Genomic DNA, 19,503 nt, shown 5'->3' with positions numbered 1-19,503 from the left:
AGAGAGAGAGAGAGAGAGAGAGAGAGAGAGAGAGAGAGAGACAGGCAGGCAGTATGCCATAGTGGATAGTAAGCTGGCCATGAAACCAGGAAAACCCATTTCTGCTAGATATTGTTTGTGTGAGACTGATAAGGTATCAACCTTACCAGCATCATTGGTAAAGATATCTCTAACAAAGAAATTATAGGTTTATTCCCTATCCCTGTCCCTAACAAAATCAAAAAATAAGTTCCTGTGACAAAAATAACTTCTCTGCAAATAATTGTATTTATCTAGCATAGTGTTTGTACATTTTAAGGCCGAAATAAGTATATTGTTTTTTGATTGTATTGAATTTTCTTTTCCTTTTTTTTTTGGTTGGGCAATGTGATTAAGTGACTTGATCAGGGTCACACAGCTAGTAAGTGCTATGTGTCTGAGGCTGGATGTGAACTCAGGACCTCCTGAATCCAGGGCCAGTGCTCTAACCATTGTGCAACCTAGCTGATATTTAAAAATATCATTTAAAAGTCTTCTGAAAGGCACTAAATATTTTAGAAAATGTTAAAAGTAATGATTTTGATATCAAATACATAAATAGGAGATAACATGTGAACATCATTAAAAGAATCATTTCTTCCCTATTGTGAGGGAATTAAAGATATTTAGGAAAATTTAGTCATTTCCAATAGAAACCTAATATAAGTACCTATGAGCATCTAGAAATGTGATGCTTCTGTTCCACAAAGTCCCTCACACCAGCCATGCCACCTTGAACCTGAGATGCTCCATCAAACTTTGGGCATGTTAGTGAGGAAGATAGGCAAAATAGGAAACATGAGAGATTTCCAAAACCACTTACTTCACTCTGGTTTTTGGCCACCTTCAAAGAGTGCAGGATCTTAGGATCATCCTCAACACTTAAGGCTCCAATCATTTTTCCTCTGCTCTTTTCATAGTCTTTCTTGTAGAGCACCTACAACAAGAGACACATAACAGATAGAAGACTCCATTCACACACAGATGCCAACCAGGTCCCCTCCCCTGGTTCCCAAGTAACACTCACATCACTGGCATTCTTGCTATTGGCCTTGGCTGCCAGGAGAGGAATAGCATCCACCTTAATTTCAAATTTCTTGGCTTTGCTCTTCTCCCAGTCCTGCTTGTAAACACTCTAGAGAAGAAACCACACATGGAAGAATTATAAAAGTTCTGTATGATATTTCTTTCTCTGTCAAAGGGTAGAAAGGGTACTTGTTCAGTGACGTGTCATGAAGAAAGCCAGGAAGCCATGTGGTGGGTTTGTGTCAAGCTTTTGTTGTTCAGTTGTTTCCAGTTGTGTCTGACTCTTTGTGACCCCATTTGGGATTTCTTGGCAAAAATACAGGAGTGGTTTGTCATTTCCTTCTCCAGCTTATTTTACAGATGAGGAAACTGAGGCAAACAGGGTTAAGTGACTTGCCCAGGGTCACACAGAGAGTAAGTCTCTGAGTCCAGACATAAACTCAGGAAGATGAGTCTTCCTAACTCCAAACCCAGCACTCTAGATGCCCTGTGTTAGGCTAGTTATGATGAATTCATACTCCAGAGCCCCAAGGCTTCATTCAAAGATTAAATGACTAGCCCAGGGTCACACAATCAGCGTGTGTCAGAGGCAGGATTTGAATGAGGGTATTTTCTGACCTTGAGGCTAGCTAGCCCTATAGGGTTAAACCCTATACCATGTTACTTCTCACCAGAAGAATATTATTATTTTAAAAAGACGATTTGTGTTTTAGAGAAAATCAGCACACAGTTTTGCAAATGTAATCCAGCTTCTGTCTTAGGGGAATTCACATATCTTATTATGAGAATTCTAATAATTATGCTGGCTGAGAACTTAGTAGTAGAAACAGAAAAAGAAATCTCAATTCATAGGCACCAAATATGAGAGGTATTACTGTGTTATCTCCTATTGTAATTTTTTACATCGCTAGAAGCATTCCAACAGCAATGCGATACATCACAGATTCTCACCCCCTCCTATGATATTCTGTATGGAGAACTTACATCACTGAGGTTATAAGCATTGACTCTATGCTGAATGAAGGTCGGAGCATCTGGCGGGATGTTGCATTTGAACTTCTCACTTTCATGTTTTGCTTTATAATTCAGCTGAAAAACAAGGGGAATGCCCTCTTAGTACAAGAGGAAGCCTTTGCTGTAACACTAACGGATTACTCCTATGCACACTGCAAATTTTCTGGCATTCAGTGAATGTCAGATCAAAAGAAAAATCCAGAGTCTGGAATAGGCAATACCATTATAAGACCAATATAACAGACCAATGACATGGGCATAATCACAGTAAAGCATTAGAGAATGCAAGGAGACTAATTTCATTTTTTCCCACTTCCACAGAGAGTGTCCCAAAAGTCTTCGTGCAGTTTTAAGCTTTAATAGCTGTAGAGAAATGTAAGCTATTAAAGCTTAAAACTGCACAAAGACTTTGGGGACTGCTTTGTATATTATAAGTGCCCCCCATTGAGTCTGGGGCCAATGGGCATGACAGATCCATATATAATCAAATGAGATGATGTAGGTGAATGTGTTTAGAATGCTACTGAGTGTTATGTAATGTGAGATACTATTATTATTATCGTTGTTCTATGGGAAAATTCTGGGTAGGTCTTTCTACTTTATCAATACTCATGATTTAGCTCATTAATATGCTTTAACCTACATTCCTTTTGCTACTTTACAATTTGCCATTTTACTTTAAAACTTCATATCCCTCTCACGTAACCTAATTCTTTGTGTTCTGCATTAGTTTGAATATTCATGAAAAGTACATGTAATAAAGCTACCTTTGTAGACCCATATTTTTTTTTAACAGAGAGGCAAAGAATCAGTGAATTGAAGCTTCAATTTTAATCCAATCAAAGAATATTAGAATCAGAAGGGACCTGGCAGATTATCCAGTCTAAATTTCTTTGCCATTAAACTTCATCATTTCCCCCTCTTATAGGGTTAATGATTTAGAGATGGAAGGGATCTTATATATCTAATCCCTCCATTTTACAGATCAGAAAGCTGAAGCTCTGGGAGTTTAAACAACTTGTTTAAGTTTAAGCGCATAAATAGTAGGGCCAGGATTCCAACCAAGGTCCTTTGATGCTAGAGCTGGCACAGCTTACCACAATGTCTCCTCATTGATCGATCGAGCTTTTCATCCTATTACCTTATCAGTACTTGAATGTGGGAAATGAACATAATGACAAACTATTTTTATAATAGGAAATATAAAGATAGCCAAATGAATATAATCCACATGAGTATTTTTAGAAATATTTGAATTACTAGATTTTACACGTTGTTCTTTGAAAATAATGGGTCATAAGGAGCTGGATTTTTCTAACATTTCATGATACTTACATCACTCAACTGCTTAGTATTGATTTGAGCTTGCAGTTGGACAGGAGAATCAGTAACTGGAGTGAATTTTGTCTTATCAGGATGGACTTTGTAAGTGTGCTGGAAGACAAAATGGCATTACAATGCTTTGCTGAAAACATAAAAAGCAAAAAGAATAGTAGCCCCTAAATTTTTGGTCAGTCAAATTTTTGTTTGCCAACTAGATTTCAGCTTCTTAGAGACATTCAAATGTCTATAAAACCAATCAATGTCTCCTGAGGTTTTCTTTACTTTTCTAAGACCGAAGAAAAAGGAGAAAGAAACAGAAAAAAGAATTCATGAACTGACCTAGAACTACCAAGGAGTATATTTCTATGGATCTATTTGAGAGGAAATATAAATGGTTACCTCAGAAGTAAGTTTCCTGCACCCATTTTTGTTATTTTAAGGGAAACAATAATATTGTCAACTACATCTTGACCACTAGATGCCATAAGAAGATTCTGGAATATCACTGATTTTTTTTGGACACCAGCCCCCAGATATCATAAATTCTCCACTGTTTGCATTGCAGACTTACATCTTTACATTGGTCCAGTTTCTTGATTGCTTCATATTCTTGAGTTATGGTCTGGGGGAAGTAGCATTTTCCTCTGTCTTCTTCATATTCTGCTTTGTAATTTTTCTACAAGAAGAAAGCACACATGAGGACTAACTCTGGCTGTAGCTTCTGAAAACCATGTGATTGGGAAACATGAACTTACATCACTGTTTTGAGCTGCAACTTTCATGCAGTGTGAATAGTAAGGGTCCTCGTAGCTGCCTACATAGTGTCCCAAAATATTCTTCACATATGAATCTTTATATTTAGTCTGGAAGACAAATCACATTTCATTTGTTTATATATGTGAAATAAGTCTCTGGTACACATCAAAAGACTGATACTGTGGGGCTTACTTACATCACTGAAGTTTTGCAGAATTGTATCAAGGTGAAATTTCGGAGTCTCACAATAATTCATACTCTTTGCCTTTGTCTTTTCATAGTTTTCCTTGTATAATTTCTGTCAGAGGAAAAAACCAGATAAAATAGATTTCTGTCACTCCTACACATTGATTATAATAGCTCTATTTTTCAAACACTTTAAAAATAAGAAAAGGTCTCCATCTACTATCTTGAAAACCTATAATCAAAAGTTGGGGTGTTATGAATCATAAGCTTTTGTGCCATTAGCAATGCACATTAAATCTATGTTTCTAACTCCCTCAAAAATAATCTTTGGAAAGAAAAAGATCTCAAAAAACAGTTTTCTACTTTAGAATCAAGACTCACAGATGGTTAAAGGCTATGGTGTATATGAGCCATTTTCAAGGCTGATTTCCTTTCACTGACTCAGGTTTTTCCCATACTTGTAAGCACATAACAAATAGAAATGTGATGATTAGTAGCGATTCTAAATAAATGTTCATAAGAAAGTAGTCATTCATAAGATCAACAATTACAAATGTTATCAATTTAAACAGAAATAGACATATTTCTATTTTCTCTTTGTCCCCAGTGGGAAAACATCTCAGAGAATATTTAAAGCAATAATCTTGCTAATAAAGTTCTAAAATCTAGCAGGGAATAACAAGTAGAATATCCAGGAATTGTGCTTTTATTTATACTTAAACTCTTAAGGCTAACTGTTGAAATGAGAATTTCTGCCATTACTATTTAAAGTGAAGGTTATGACAATATGAGAAAATTGTATCTGATGCACTAGCTGTTCATATGTAAGGCTAAGTATTTAAATAAGTTAAATAAATTAACCACCTTAGTTTAGGCCCTCGTCACCTCTCACCTTGTCTATTACAATATCCTGATGTCATTGATCCTCTTTAGAAAGGAAGGACCAACAGCAATAGTAACAACAGCCTTGTAATGGTCTCCCTGCCCCTAGTTTGTCCCCCATCTAATCTATCCTCCACTCAGCTGCCAAAGTGATTTTTTCTAAAGTGTCGGTGTGACACATAAACTCCTCCACCCAATAAACTTTGATGACTCCCTATTACCTCCATAATCAATATAAAGTCCTCTTTTACACATTTGAAGTTCTTCAAAATCTGATTCCTTCCTAGCTTTCTAATCTTTTTTTATATTTTATGTCCCTCCAGTTACTCTGTGATCCAGTCATATTCCGCATGACATTCCATCGCATGTCTCCAAGCAGAGACTTCACCATATAAAGTAAGCTCTTTGAGGACAGGGACTTTCTTTGTGTCCCTGGTGCTTAAAAATGCCTACTGCATAGTAAATATTTAACAAATTCATGTTATCTGATTGATTTAGGAATGTTGGAGATCATCTAGTCCAATTCCCAAAATATCTTGTTACTAACTGGGGAGGGGGAGGTTGGGATGATTCCATCTGGAATGTACCCAAATGGAGTAATGGTTCCAGTTGTTCTAGTGTAGACCTGTTTTTAATAGCAGAATTCTTTTCCTTCATTAAGCTCAAGCATTTAAAATCCAGTGGTTTATAAATCTCCATAACTATTCTTAAAAACATTAAAAATTTCTGTGAAGTCTTAGACAATCTTCTTTTGTGTTCCATTACTGGACAATAATAGTTCCAAGACTGATCCTTAAATATAAAATGGCTCAATGAAGATATTTTCCCAAGTGACAGCTTTAGAAAGACATTTCTTTAGATGTAACTGAAATATGCATATCTGTTTATTTTGCAGTCAAAGGGTTAGAGAGATCTTTCTGAAATGTTGGATTGAAGAGACTCGAATTTTAATTTCTCCCAGTTCTGTTTGGATTTCCTGGATATTAGAATATAAGCTTCTTAAGGGAAGAGACTACTTCATTTTTGTCTTTGTATCCTCAGCACTTAGCACAAGTGATTGGCACATAACAGAGACTTTAAAAACGCTTATTGATTGGTTAGAACCAGGCGTGGTGTCTGGCACCTAGTAAGTGCCTAATACTTTTTCGTTCATTTCTAATCCATGGCTCTTTTCTCTTACATCCCTTGGGTACTAGATTTGAGGAGGGAAAGACTGGGCATCTGGAAGGGCTTACTCACTTTTCTCTCCCCTCCCAGCCATTTACAAATACAACTCTGCTCCTCCTAGTAAGAGGGCAGAAAGATGCTGTCCAGTGCTGCTTGTCTGCAGCTAGGGCACAAGCACTCCAGGCCTGTAGCTAATTTCCCTTACATTCAATTGACTAGCTTCTGTTAAAGGACTAAGAAACACATTAAGAAATCCATATTGCTTGAAGGAACTGCTATAAACTTAAGTATTTTAGAAAAAAATGGCAAAGAGATTTTTGTTGTACTGAGAGTCAGGAAAACCAGGCGTTGAATCTTTCCTTTGACACTTCCTTATTTGTCATTTGACCTCAGTTACATCATCTGTAAAACGGTGATAATACCTGTAATCCCTGACTTGCAGGTTTGTTGAGTAGTTCTAATGAGATAATATATGTCAAGTTCTTTTCAAGCCTTAAAGATCTACATGAATATTTGCTACTATTACTGTTGTTGTTGTTGTTACTGTTGTTATTTTACAGCTAAGGTTTAAAAATACTTTTGAATAAGTGATACTTACATCACTTAGGACATCTCCTGCAGCTTTCAGCTGTCTAAGTAGCGGGTTCTGTGTAGCAGGAAGCACATTATAGTCAGCTGTAGCTTTATTCTTTTCATAGTCTTCTTTGTATTTTACCTGTAGGAGTGAAAGGAAATGAGAAAGTGTCTGTCAGTTTTATGTTCCAAGATCTCTGTTATACTGTTGGCACATAGTTCCATGAATTAGTCTCTGTCTACACACAGGGGTTCCTGGCATTTCATAAACATGAAATATTAATAATCATGTACAAAGGCTGCATCCCACGTACCTCTTCTCACAATAAAAAGAGAATTTCCTTTGGAATCAGAAGACCTGGGTTCAAACCCTACCTTTGCGGCTTAATATTCATGTGACTCAGGTCAAGTCATTTAACTTTTCTAGGCCTGAGCTACTTCATCTGACTAGATGCCCACTGAGGTTCCTTCAGCTTTTGATCTATGATACTAAGACCCTATACCCAGATATTGATACCCATTTGTCAAACTGCCAACTTGTTCTGTGAGGGTGTTGAAAGGACCCTTACAGCTTCCTCTACTCCACTTCTCACTTGTAAAGAGGACCCTGGGACAGCAGTGACCATCCAAGTACGTGTGTGGATAAGTTAGTGTGTTTGGGGAGGCCTGAGGTGGTGATATTTAGACACAATGCCTCAGCTGCCTCTTTACCCTGGAAGTTCCTTTATTCCCTGTGGCCTTCTCACCCTGGAACATCCCTCTTCTCCTACTTTCTGCCTTTCTGCCAGGGATGAGGTCCTCCAGAACTTTCATTTGGAAGAAGGGTCCAGGCAAGTCATCCCTCAACTCTGTCAGCTCTGCTTCTGACCCTCTAAACTTTGCCACCATGCCTCTTCTGCCCCTGCTTTTCAGCTCCTTTTTATTATTGTCTTCCCCCATTAGAAAGTAAGCTCTTTGAGGTCAAGGACTACTTTTCTTTTTGCTACTATTTGTATCCCTAGTACTTAGTTTAGTGCCTGCACATAGTAAGTATATAATAAATGCCTATTGACTTGACAACCACAATATACCTTTCTCCAGCCTTCCTTTTCTTCTCCTTGCAACCTAATATTGGTGGAGACAGCAAAGGGCCTTTTCTAGGACTGTGTCTACAATGGATATACTTGTCCTGATCTTGATTCACAATATAGTTCCATTTATGTCATTCAGGCCAAAGGACATGCTTAGGACAGTAGCAGGTTAAGAGACTACAGGGCAATTTACTAAAGACTAATGACCTCAGGAAGCAACAGAAATATCTGCTAGCTTAATCATTATGCTGAAGTTCTGGTAGAGTAGACAGTTATATGCCTAAAAAAGATTTGGACTCCCCTCCACCCAGAGTCCATCTTAAGAAGTCACAAAAGAATACTATTCCTTGATTCAAGACATACATTAGATTTTTATCCTAAATATTTATAGTACTGTCCATACTACCTATGAAACCATTTCAGGGAGTCACGGTTTAAGAATCTGATCTTCAGAAGAGGCAACCAGGCAGGAGTGTGCAGGTAAAGGCTTAACAACTGGCTGGGGGTAGAGTGGGTGAATCTGCATTACTAACATTATTTCCATCACTGGAAGCCTATACCATCATCAAAAGAATAAATCAAGCCCTCTTCTATGGCATTAATCAATTTCTGAGGCATAAATGCACACACTGAAAATTTAACAATAGGTGTTCAAGAGACATAGGAACTGACTCCAGCACATCCCTGAAACCAGACTTCAAAATGTTATAGATCTATCTACTAGTTTCTGGAATCTCCAGAGACCTAAGAGTTCTCAAATAACTTCTTTGATATTGACCAGAGCTCATTGAATGGTGGCATTTAGACCCTTTAACAGATGATACCTTGTAAAGCTAAAGTAGGAATGATCAAAAAATGTGGCACTTCCTGAAACCTTTATCCACTGGAATTAATTGTTATTGCTTGTTTTTAGTTGTGTCTGACTCTTTGTGACCCCAACTGAGGTTTTCTTGGCAAAGACACTGGAGTGGTTTGTCATTTCCTTCTCCAGTTCTTTTCCAGATGAGGAAACTGAAACAAGCAGGGGTAAGTGACTTGTCCAGGGTCACACAGCTAGTAAGTGTCTGAGGTTGGATTTGAACTCAGGTCTTCCTGATTCCAGGCCCAGTGCTCTATCCACTATGCCACCTACCTGACCTTTCTGCAATTAATACTTTCCTGCATTCAGCGTCAGAAGTAACACAGAAAAACACGGCCAAAAAGGTCATGTAACAAACAGAGCGCCAATGACATGTACCTTACTAGCAGCAATCCCAGCTTGTTTATTAACTTTGTATTCTGGAGTTTCTGTCTGCATAAAGTAAATTTGGTCTTTGAGGTTCTCGAAGTCTTCCTGGTATTTTCTCTGTAAGATATTAAACAATATTATTGGGCTGGTGTTGGGAGCAAGCCACACTGGTGTCAGGTATAAAGGCAAACATGATAATACAAGGGAACACAGACAAGTTATCATAAGGTAACACCTTCTCCCTTTGCTCAGACTGGTCAGATTGCTACTGGAATATAGTATCACTGAAATAAACTTTTTGTCAATGATGAAAATAAGGAAATGTGGGAAGGATTATCCATCTGGAAAAAAAAAAAGACCTAGAACCCTGGGATCACATACTTAAGGTTTATAGCTGGCCTTATGGAAATGGAAATTCAAGCAAGAACAAATTAGATGAGGTTGAAATTCCCCAGTAGAAGGTTTATGTTGACAACAGCTTCTCAGGTAGTTTATGGCATCCTTTTCCATAAAGATCTTTAGTCATTTATCTTGGAGAGGAGGGGAAGGAGTTGGCCTAGAAGACCTTTAACCCCTGTGGTATATGATTAATAAAACTAGGAAAAAGAAAACTTCAAACCAAAGCCATCTGGGTGGTCCTCATCTTACTTACTGTGCTTATATTGTCAGCATTCATTCTTGCATTTGCAATTTCAAAGCAAGGAGTCTCACTCCACTTGCCTTTGATTTTATTGTCATAGTCTTCCCGGTATTTGTTCTAAGATAGAAAAGGAATTAAAAAAAAAAGAAAAAAAATAAGGTAAGCAATGAAATATAAAATGTAACAAATAAAATAACAAAAAATGACTAATATGGAAATGTTTTACATGGTTGTACACATATAACCTATTGCTCAGCATCTCAGGGAGAGGGATAGAATTTGGAACCCAAAACTTAAAAACCCAAAACTTAAAAAAACCAACGAATGTTAAAAATAATTTTTACATTTACATCAGTTTTTTTTCCTTTTTTTTTTTCTTTTTAGGCAATTGAGGTTAAGTGACTTACCCAGGGTCACACAGTTAGTAAGTGTCAAGTGTTTGGTCTGAGGCCGGATTTGAACTCAGGTCCTCCTGACTTCAGGGCCAGTGCTCTATCCACTGCACTACCTAGCTGCCCCCCATTTACATCACTTTACATGTTAATGAATATACTCCTATCACAGGTCTTAAGCAACTCTAATGTGACTAATGGTGTTAAGAGACCGAGTCTACCTAACAATAGAAGACAGGCAGAGTAACTGGTCCAAAGCTTAACTAGTCCAGGTATCTTTCTTTTTTCTTTCTTTCTTTTTTTTGGCTAGGCAATGGGGTTAAGTGACTTGCCCAGGGTCTCACAGCTAGTAAGTTTCAAGTATCTGAGGTCAGATTTGAACTCAGGTCCTCCTGACTCCAGAACCGGTGCTGCCCCTAGCCTAGGTCTCTTTTAATAGCACTTAAGCTTCCTGGGAGAGATCTGAGGTAGGCAGCATCTGTCTTCTAAGGACTGTTCTAATCTCTACTATTATCTCTGGAATGGGACCTGGAAGGAACCCTAAAGATCATCTCAGCCCAACCTTCTTATCTCTGGGATGGTCCTGGATGCCCTGGAACCAAAGCTGGTTCCTAATGTGGGGTCATCCGCAGCTATCTTACACACATACAAAGATACTCTGATTTCTGAAAAATGTGCCCCTCTCAAAAAAAAAAATCCAACCCTGGCACCACACTAATAAAATCTGTGGATCTGAAGGTGTATGTATAAGCATAACCTCTCACATCTTTACCATCCCTTGAGAGGAAAGGGGAAGAGAGGTCTCACTGCCCTCTTTAACTTAGAACAAACTAAATAGCATGTCTGTATCAACACAGTAGATTGCTGTTAGAAACCCCTCTAGTGCTCTAGCCAATATGGCTCAACCACAACTAACACGTATCGAAGTGGCCCAGTCCCTACCAAATCTATAAAAAATTGATGAAGGAGAGAAAGCCTAGTGAGGAAATGACAACTTTTATGTGTGAAAAAGCTTCCTTCAATTCTCTGTCTTTGCCCAGAGAAGACTTGGAAATAAAGACCCAGTTTATTGGCCCATCCTTCCCTCAGGAAGTTTAGAAGTAAATAAAATTAATATTTGAATGTACCAAGGTTATGATACACATACATACACATGTGTGTGTGTATATATATATATATTATATATATATATATATATATATATATATAGAAAGAGAGAGATAAAGAGAGAGAGAGAGACAGACAATGCTTTCCAAATAGATCTCTTCAAAGTGAATACATGTAACTTTTTTTTTTTAACCTTTCTCTATGTGTACTAGTGGTCTTAATGTAGTTGCCCAGTGGGAGGCAACGTGACTGCCAATTAATTAATCTATTTCTATCTTGTTCCTATTTCTCTTTTTCCTGTGAGTAGCAGAACATTCGAACATTTGGATCCCTCAGGGCTCTATTATGCAAAAGCCACCTCCCCATGGGTGGGTGGGCGGGATCCCAATTTATATTGTCATTGCACTGAGCATGCCTAGCACTAGCCTTGATTCAACCAAATCTTGACTGTCAACCAAAGCAGCTTCCTAATTCGGCACTTAAAAGGGATCCTCATAGTTCCATTGGCTTGCTGCCTAACTCTATTATATCACAAGCTCTCTCTGAAATGCCTTTTACTCTGGGCCCCAGAAGGAGCCTGTCTCTATGCTTACTCTTTCATATGTGTGGCCTTGGAATTAAGTAGAGACAAACACAGAGAGACAGGAAGACTAGCAAAAGGGCACTGAGCAACATGTGGAGTTGATGGTTAATTCTCACATCCTTATAACCATGAATGCCTGAAGAAGCTAATAGACATATAATAGGGGTAGGCACAGGAATAGGAATAAGCATAAGGATAGGGACTAGTGCTGTGAATTCATTAGTAGAAGGAACTTCCAATGACACAACTCCCTTTACCGGTATAAGTTGGTGTCTCCTCTAGAACTTATAAAGAGCACCAAGAGGTTAAGTGACTTACCCATGGCCATACCTGTGTCAGACATGTGACTTGGACCCAGGTCTTCCTGGCTTCAACTCTTTACCCCACCATATTACCTCTATTACTATATCTGTTGCACAGAATGTGTCTACACAGAATCAAGTTAATACTACCATGTATGTGCAGACATCCCCCAATAGAAGTTAGGAATATTTGGGTTCAGGTACTGCCTCTGACACATGTAAACTGAGGGCAATTGACTTAATTCTCAGTGCCCTTAGGCAATTGTCTAAGACTTGAATTGCTGAGAAGTTACCAACCTACATCAGTGGAGAGAGTCTCCTCACAAGGAATCCTTGACACTAAAGAATTATTAGGACCATAGATCTAGAATCAGAAAGACTCCAGGAGGACTTTTTTTTTTCCAACCGAAGACAAGGTTTATTAGAACATCCTTCATATTGGGCAGACTCTTAAGTTGTCTGAATGTTAGTGAGCTATTGGCTAGATTATAAGAATCTGAGCCTCCAGGAGGAAAACTGAAGCCCAAAGCAGTCCAGTTATTTGCTTAAGGTCACACGGGTCCTATGATTCTCCTTGCTTTGCCACCACCACCCCAGCCCTCCCCAGCTAGCACTCTTTCCACCATACTTCACATTAAGTCAAAGTTAAGTGAGTAAGACAACCTCAAGAGAAAGGTGAAGAGTCTCGTAGACTCATCTCTTAAGGTTCTAACCCTCTCTCATTGGTTGGTTTGTTACTATTAGCACATGAATCACAATCACATGAATCCCTCTCCCCTTCCCCCTCCCCAAATCCTCCCCCCAACACTTCCTCTGAACACTTCACTTTCTTCACATGATTCTATTGCTTTTGCTAGTCTTGATTTTCTGTTTGAATTTGGGAAAAACCTCAAGTGACTTTCTTAGTCACTTTAATATTCTTGTTGTCCTAAATGATATTAGTTTGGGGTTTTTTCTTTTAATGCACTACAGCATAAGGGACATGTAAATCTGCAGGGTAAGCAGGACTGATAACGAAGCCTCTACCAAATGCCATAGGAGAGCTGACAGTTCTCCTCCAGAGCCGCCTTCTGTATTTACTGACATCTGCATGCTTACAAAGTTCTGAGCCCAGTAGGAACCCACTCACCCAGACCAAAATGATAAGTCTGCATTTGTGACAAGACTGAGTTGCAGAATTCTTTTAAAGAAATGCACTTTCATTGCTTTTAGGTGAAAGCAATACAAACTCTAAGAAGATGAAAGACTACTTGGCCCTTTAGAGAAACTTTGTCAAACTCAAATAGAAATGGATCTCTGCAGGCTGCACATTGACTTAGAAAATGACAAATGAACATTTTCATTATCATCTTGTATTTTTATTTATTTTATTAAATATATCCCAATTACATCTTAATCCCAGAGCAGGCAGCCTTCACTGAGAGTTTGATTTCTCTACTGTAGAGGACCTGCTTAAAAGAATGAATGGAAGAAATGGAACTATATGCAAAATAGGACTCCTGGCTATTCTTGAGCATCTGCTCTTAAATAACTTCCTCTTACAATCCATGTATGTTATCTTTGTTCTCAGGAATCACTTTTTAATAGACAGTAAACAATTCTTTCAAATCTTACATGAGTGGTATCCACATTAGTGAGGTTTTACTATACTTATTAGAGCCTGCATCCAAAATACTTCATGTCTATAGTCAAGACAATCTGGGATGGCAAAGAGCAAACAAATAGAACTGTGTAATCTACGTCCATGATTTTCTTTCTATCCTTTTTCAACAGTTGCAGATTGAGAGCTAAGAGGGACCCCAAAGGTCATCTAGTCCAACCCTTTCATTTTACAGATTTGGAAACTGGGAAAAGTCACACAGGCAGTAAACATCAGCAATAAGGAACTGAACACAGGTCCTCTTTCTCATGAATTATTCTTTTCCTACTGCATGACACTATTTCCTTTTGCCCCCAAAGAAATGCTTTCCCAAAGACTACTAAACTGACAGAGAAATCTTGAAGTTTTCCTTAGATTCAAGCAGAATGCCAACCTTGCAGAGCATCACCACCACATGGAATGAGGTGAAGTGCTCATGAGAAGTACCCTAAGAAGAGTCTGCCTGTTGCACTCCATTTAAAATAGAACCTTAGCACATGCCTAACATCTGTCTTTGTACATTCCATCTCAAACCCTACATACCACAGGACTAGTTTACTGCCCTAAATATAGACAAAGAAGTCTTGTTTGCCAGTGCCCTCAAAGGTCATGGAATCCACTGCTGCCTGTTTGAGACATAGCCCATGGCATTTTTTATTTTTTAAAAATGTTCCCCAAGCCTGGTCAGTCTTTGAACTGAGAACCGGAAACCACACACATTAGGGTGTTCCTCTTTTCAGTGGAGCACATTGGAATGGGAACAACAAGAGACTTTGGAGTTATATATCTTCCCCCCAAATATTAAGCATTCTAACTCCACTTTCTGAATAACCCAGGAGCCCGCTTAACCATAGGCTTTTAAATTCTTCATCTAGGTGGTTAATTAAACTTCTCTTTTGGGAAGGGAAATAATCAGATACCAATATAACCCCATCCAAGAGGCAATGTAATATAGTAGATAAAGAGCTGGCCACTGTGTGGTAAATCTAAGTTTGTCTCCCTCCTGACATGCTGGCTGTGGGATCCTGGGCTATTCCCAGGTAACTTCTCAGTTCCCAATGGCAATTCTAGAAATTTAATAGTTACATAGCAGTAGTCAATCTGCAACGGTAGGGGGAATTCACTATACCAATAAAATCATAAGTCAACAAACATATGTTTTAAAACATCCTGTTACATAAATGTAGCACGTTGAGTCATAGGAACACACCCGCCTTGTCACTTGCTTTTTCAAAATCAGTTCCATTTTGTTTCTGTTGGTTAATTACTGTAGTATGTTTTTAGTTACTTGAGGATAAGTTCACAAGATGAAGATTGAGAGGTGGAAGAGCTCTTTGAGGTCACCTAGTCCAAGGCTTTCACTTGACAGGCGAAGAAAAGTGAAGCCCAGAGAAGTTAAAGGACTGGCCCAAGGTCACACAGGTAGAAAGCAACAGAGCTAACAGTCGAAGTAATGGCTTATGGCGAAGTAGCAGAGCTAGTGGCTTTGCCATCACTCATCTTACTCTACAGCTTTATACTTCCCTTCTGCTGCTGCGCTAAGTCAGTTCCAAGGCCTCATGAAAAGCTTTGGCACTCAGGGAATCACAGAATCATGGATCTACAGCTGGAGGGACTTCAGAGACCCTCTAATACCAACCCCCTCACTTTACAGATGAGGAAACTGAGGCCCAGGGAGGCTGTAACACTTGCCCAAGGTCACATGGGGAAGTAGAAATAGAAGCAGGATTTGACACCGAGGCTTCTGATTTCAGAGTCAGTGCTCTTTCCACTAATAACACGTGGCTTATTTGTTTAGGTAAGCAATGCAAACAACTTGGGAGAGGGAAGAAATTCCAGTCCAAATGGCACGATGAAGTCGTAGCTCCAGATCTCATAAAATTCTCGCTGAAGCCCATGCGCCAACCCTGAATGCTTACCTTGCTCAGCTGATTGTTCACTTTCTTGGCAAATTCTATATCTGGCGGATCTGCCAGTGGAGTAAACTGAGAATTCCGCTCTGCCTGTCCTTTTTTGTAGATGACCTAACGTGATAAAAAGACACATACGAGAACAATTTAGTGTTAATTAGCCAGAGAATATTCTCCTGACTGTTACCACACTCATGTGAATAGGGCTTTAAAAGGCTTTGTACTTTTGCCACATTCAGTTTGCCACCTCGATGAATAGAATCCCTGAATCCATGTTTGATGAGGTTAAAAAACACAACTGGAACCTAGTTTGAAGGAAAAAAAATACACACACACACACACACACGCACGCACACACACACTTCTATATATTCTGGGGATTTCAAAATTGAGATCAAAGTAATAATTAAAAATATCCTGCTTTCATCTACAAGCCCATGGCCTTCTTGTTCTTGTGATGCCCACTCTACTATTCCTATAGCACCTCCATAGAGACTCATGAAAAGAAAGGAAAGAAAGAAGGAAGGAAGGAAATGAGGAAGTGAGGAAAGAAAGAGAAGAAAGTAAGAAAGAGAAAGGAAGGAAGGAAGGAAAGAGGGAAGAAAAGAAGGAAGGAAATGAGGAAGTGAGGAAAGAGAGAGAAGAAAGAAAGAAAGAAAGAAAGGAAGGAAGGAAAGAGGGAAGAAAAGAAGGAAGGAAAGAATAAGTATTGAAGACAGACTTTCATGATTAATTTATTTGACTCTCACTACCTAATTTCTTTAAATTCTTCTTAGCTCTGGACATGTTATTTTGGTGTTTTATTTAATAGTCTCTTAGACCAGAACATGAATTAGGGGTGTGAGTAGAGCTGGAAAAGGGAGATATGAAATGGCTTTAGATCTGATAAGCAGTCTGACAATCTGATAAAAATTAATTTCTTGGAGATTAGAGTCTAGATACCTCAATGATTTAAAGTGATCTTGTTTGGGATTCTCTCTAGTTCTAGAATTCCATACCTAATGAGTTCAATGGCTCTCAAGCACTAGAAAAGTGTCATTCAAAGCAGAACGAGGAAAACATGACAAGCAAGGTTAAGAGGATTTACAGAAAGAACATTCAGAGGACAGAGCCTCTGGAATAGGACTCCTAGTTTGAAAGTCTACATGGCATATGCTATAAATAAGAACTTGCCTTGGGCTCCAGGCCCAACAATTGTAGAAGTCCATACTGTGGTATTAATAGGCATGTAAGTAATAAGATACTTTTTGTAAACTTAGTCTGCAGTAAAATACAAGATGTAGCTTAACTCTCAAATACTTCAGGAATGGGTTGAGAGAAGATTGAATTTATTATTGTATATTGTGACTACAACTTACCTTTCCCTAAGAAATATTAAATAATTTGGCAAACTTTAAATAAGTTTCAAAAAAAGTCCTTATTTTACCTTGGTCAACATTACACTTTAGTACCTCACGGTTCAAAAATGGTTTTATTGGTCATTTTGTACCTCCAAATATTTAGCAAGTTCCTTATACTTCTTTTGCAGTCCTCACATTCCCTTAGCACAGTATGTGACACCTAGTAAGTGCTCAACAAATACGTGTTGATGAGTTGAAATTTTAGAAGAGAAGCAAGGGAGTCTTGTTAGCTATGGATCTACATGGATCAGTCTTGGGCATAATACTTTATAATTGTCAGTATTATTGTGTTAACTAATACCAAGTATTAAATGATTTAAAATTGGAATATACTTCCTCAAGCTGGTAACTAACCACCAGGAAAGAGTAGAAACACTGGGACCAATCTGGTCCAAATTTGTACCTCAAAAAATGGCATAGAGAATGGACCTATTAATACTTTTGAGGATAGTGGTGGACTTTAAAAAAACATGGTCAGATGAATTTATTTAAGGTCATTTTAGGGTGAAGCAAGATACTTAGGAAGAAAAAAATCTAAGTATACCTCAGCAAAGTAGAGAATAATTAACTATGCACAGGATAGAGGGATCCTAGAGGATCGCCAGACTGCTAACATAAGAAATCTGTAATTTTAAAGGACAATTTTTAGAACAATTGAAGCTGAGCTAACATTTCTAAAAAAAATAATGCATCAACTTTCAAAGGATGGAACTAATAGTAAAAAAACAAAAACAAAAACAAAAAAACAGCAAAAACCTGCTCTGTACACTGACACTGCTCTAGAACCCATTTTAAATAACCAAAGACCAAATTTAAGACCCTTAAATACTTTTGCTAATTTGAAAAAAGCTGTTGAGGATCTATATACTTGTGGTTCAGGAATACCAAAATTCTGGGCCTAGATTGATACAGGATGACTTCCCCATCAAAGAGAGGGAGAAAAAAGGAAAAACATCTCTCTCCGTAAGTTCTGAAGAATGTGAATCTGGCCGGAGGAGGGTTAAAGGTTCCCTAATTTCACCCTCCTGATCCAAGTGTCACATTTGTATTTTCACTTACATCACTGAGAGCTTTCTGGGCTTGCGCAACCCTCCTCAGCTCTGGACTGTCATTGTATGGGTAAAATAAACTCTTGTCGGCTTCCCAGTCTTCAGTGTACTGTTTCTGAAAAGAGAAAAGAAAGAAAAATGTGAAAAGCTGAGAATACAATTCAATTTCCCTTTCATCAGAATTATGTACAGATATAATAATAGCTCACATTTGTACGTGTGCTAAAAATTATTAATATGTTACAAAATGTATATTATCTCAATGATCCTTGGAATAATCCTGAGGAGTTAAGTTTTGCAATCGTTATTTTCTCCTCAGAAGAAACAGAGACTTGAATAAGTTAAGTGACTTAATAATAATAATTGGTATTTATATAGAACTTTACAGCAAGCAAAGTACTTTATATCTGTCATATCATTTGAGCTTCACAACTCTCTGAGACAGGCCTTATAGATTTTATTATCTCTATTTCACAGATGATGAAACTGATACTACAAGAGGTTAAATGGTTTGACCAAAGTCACATATCTAGTAAGTGGCTGATCCAGGATTTTAAATCCTGATTCCAAGTCCAGCACTCTATTCACATCAGTCTTGGGCAGAGTTTAGATTTGAATCCAGGTCTTTGAATCCAGACTTGATATGCAATTCTCTCAGCAATGCCATACTGTCTCTATTACGCCACAGTTAATTTAGATCAAGGGATATTTAATCTGGGGTCAGAGACCCAAGAAGAAATTTTAATGAGTCCATGAACTTGGACGGGGGAAATTCGATTTTGATAATTGTATTTTAATATACTCAGTATCTTTTATAACCCTATGTATTTTATTTTATGCATTTAAAAATATTCTGAGGAGTACATGTATGCATTTAATCAGACTCCCGAAGGGGTCCATGACACAAAAAAATAAAGAACCCTGAGTTAACTTAAGTGATAGAGGGCTAGGAAAAAAGCAATCCCTAGACAGCAAAGCTAAATGAGATCCCCACTTAATCTGCCACCTTCTACTGAACTTAAATGCTTTCTTTGAACAGTTTTAACCTTGTTTTCCTAAAAAACCTTTACCAGAAGTACAGATTTGTTTCTTCCTCTCTGTTCTTAATCTGCCTTCTGGAGTAAGTGGTGATAAGAAAGTAAGTAAAAATGGTGATGTTTGGAATGATTTGAAGAATGCTATAACTATTATGTTGTTCAGTCATTTTTCATTCATGTCCAACTCTTTGTGACTCCATT

At 38.1% G+C, this 19,503-nt stretch overlaps 1 protein-coding gene across 1 annotated transcript in view; it reads right to left on the bottom strand.

Moving 5' to 3' along the window:
• NEB (nebulin) overlaps window positions 1–19,503 on the bottom strand; it is a 216,264-nt gene that overhangs the window by 178,176 nt on the left and 18,585 nt on the right. The window contains 12 exon segments of the mRNA XM_027877594.1: window positions 842–955; window positions 1,046–1,153; window positions 2,029–2,133; window positions 3,394–3,492; window positions 3,953–4,057; window positions 4,137–4,244; window positions 4,334–4,435; window positions 6,971–7,087; window positions 9,253–9,360; window positions 9,896–10,000; window positions 15,826–15,930; window positions 18,276–18,380. Coding sequence (XP_027733395.1) covers window positions 842–955; window positions 1,046–1,153; window positions 2,029–2,133; window positions 3,394–3,492; window positions 3,953–4,057; window positions 4,137–4,244; window positions 4,334–4,435; window positions 6,971–7,087; window positions 9,253–9,360; window positions 9,896–10,000; window positions 15,826–15,930; window positions 18,276–18,380 — 1,281 coding nt within the window.

The sequence above is a fragment of the Vombatus ursinus genome, unplaced genomic scaffold (genome assembly GCF_900497805.2).
Source record: "Vombatus ursinus unplaced genomic scaffold, bare-nosed wombat genome assembly UNPS02014813.1, whole genome shotgun sequence".
NCBI classification, from domain to species: domain Eukaryota; kingdom Metazoa; phylum Chordata; class Mammalia; order Diprotodontia; family Vombatidae; genus Vombatus; species Vombatus ursinus.
This window is presented reverse-complemented; position numbering and strand designations above follow the sequence as displayed.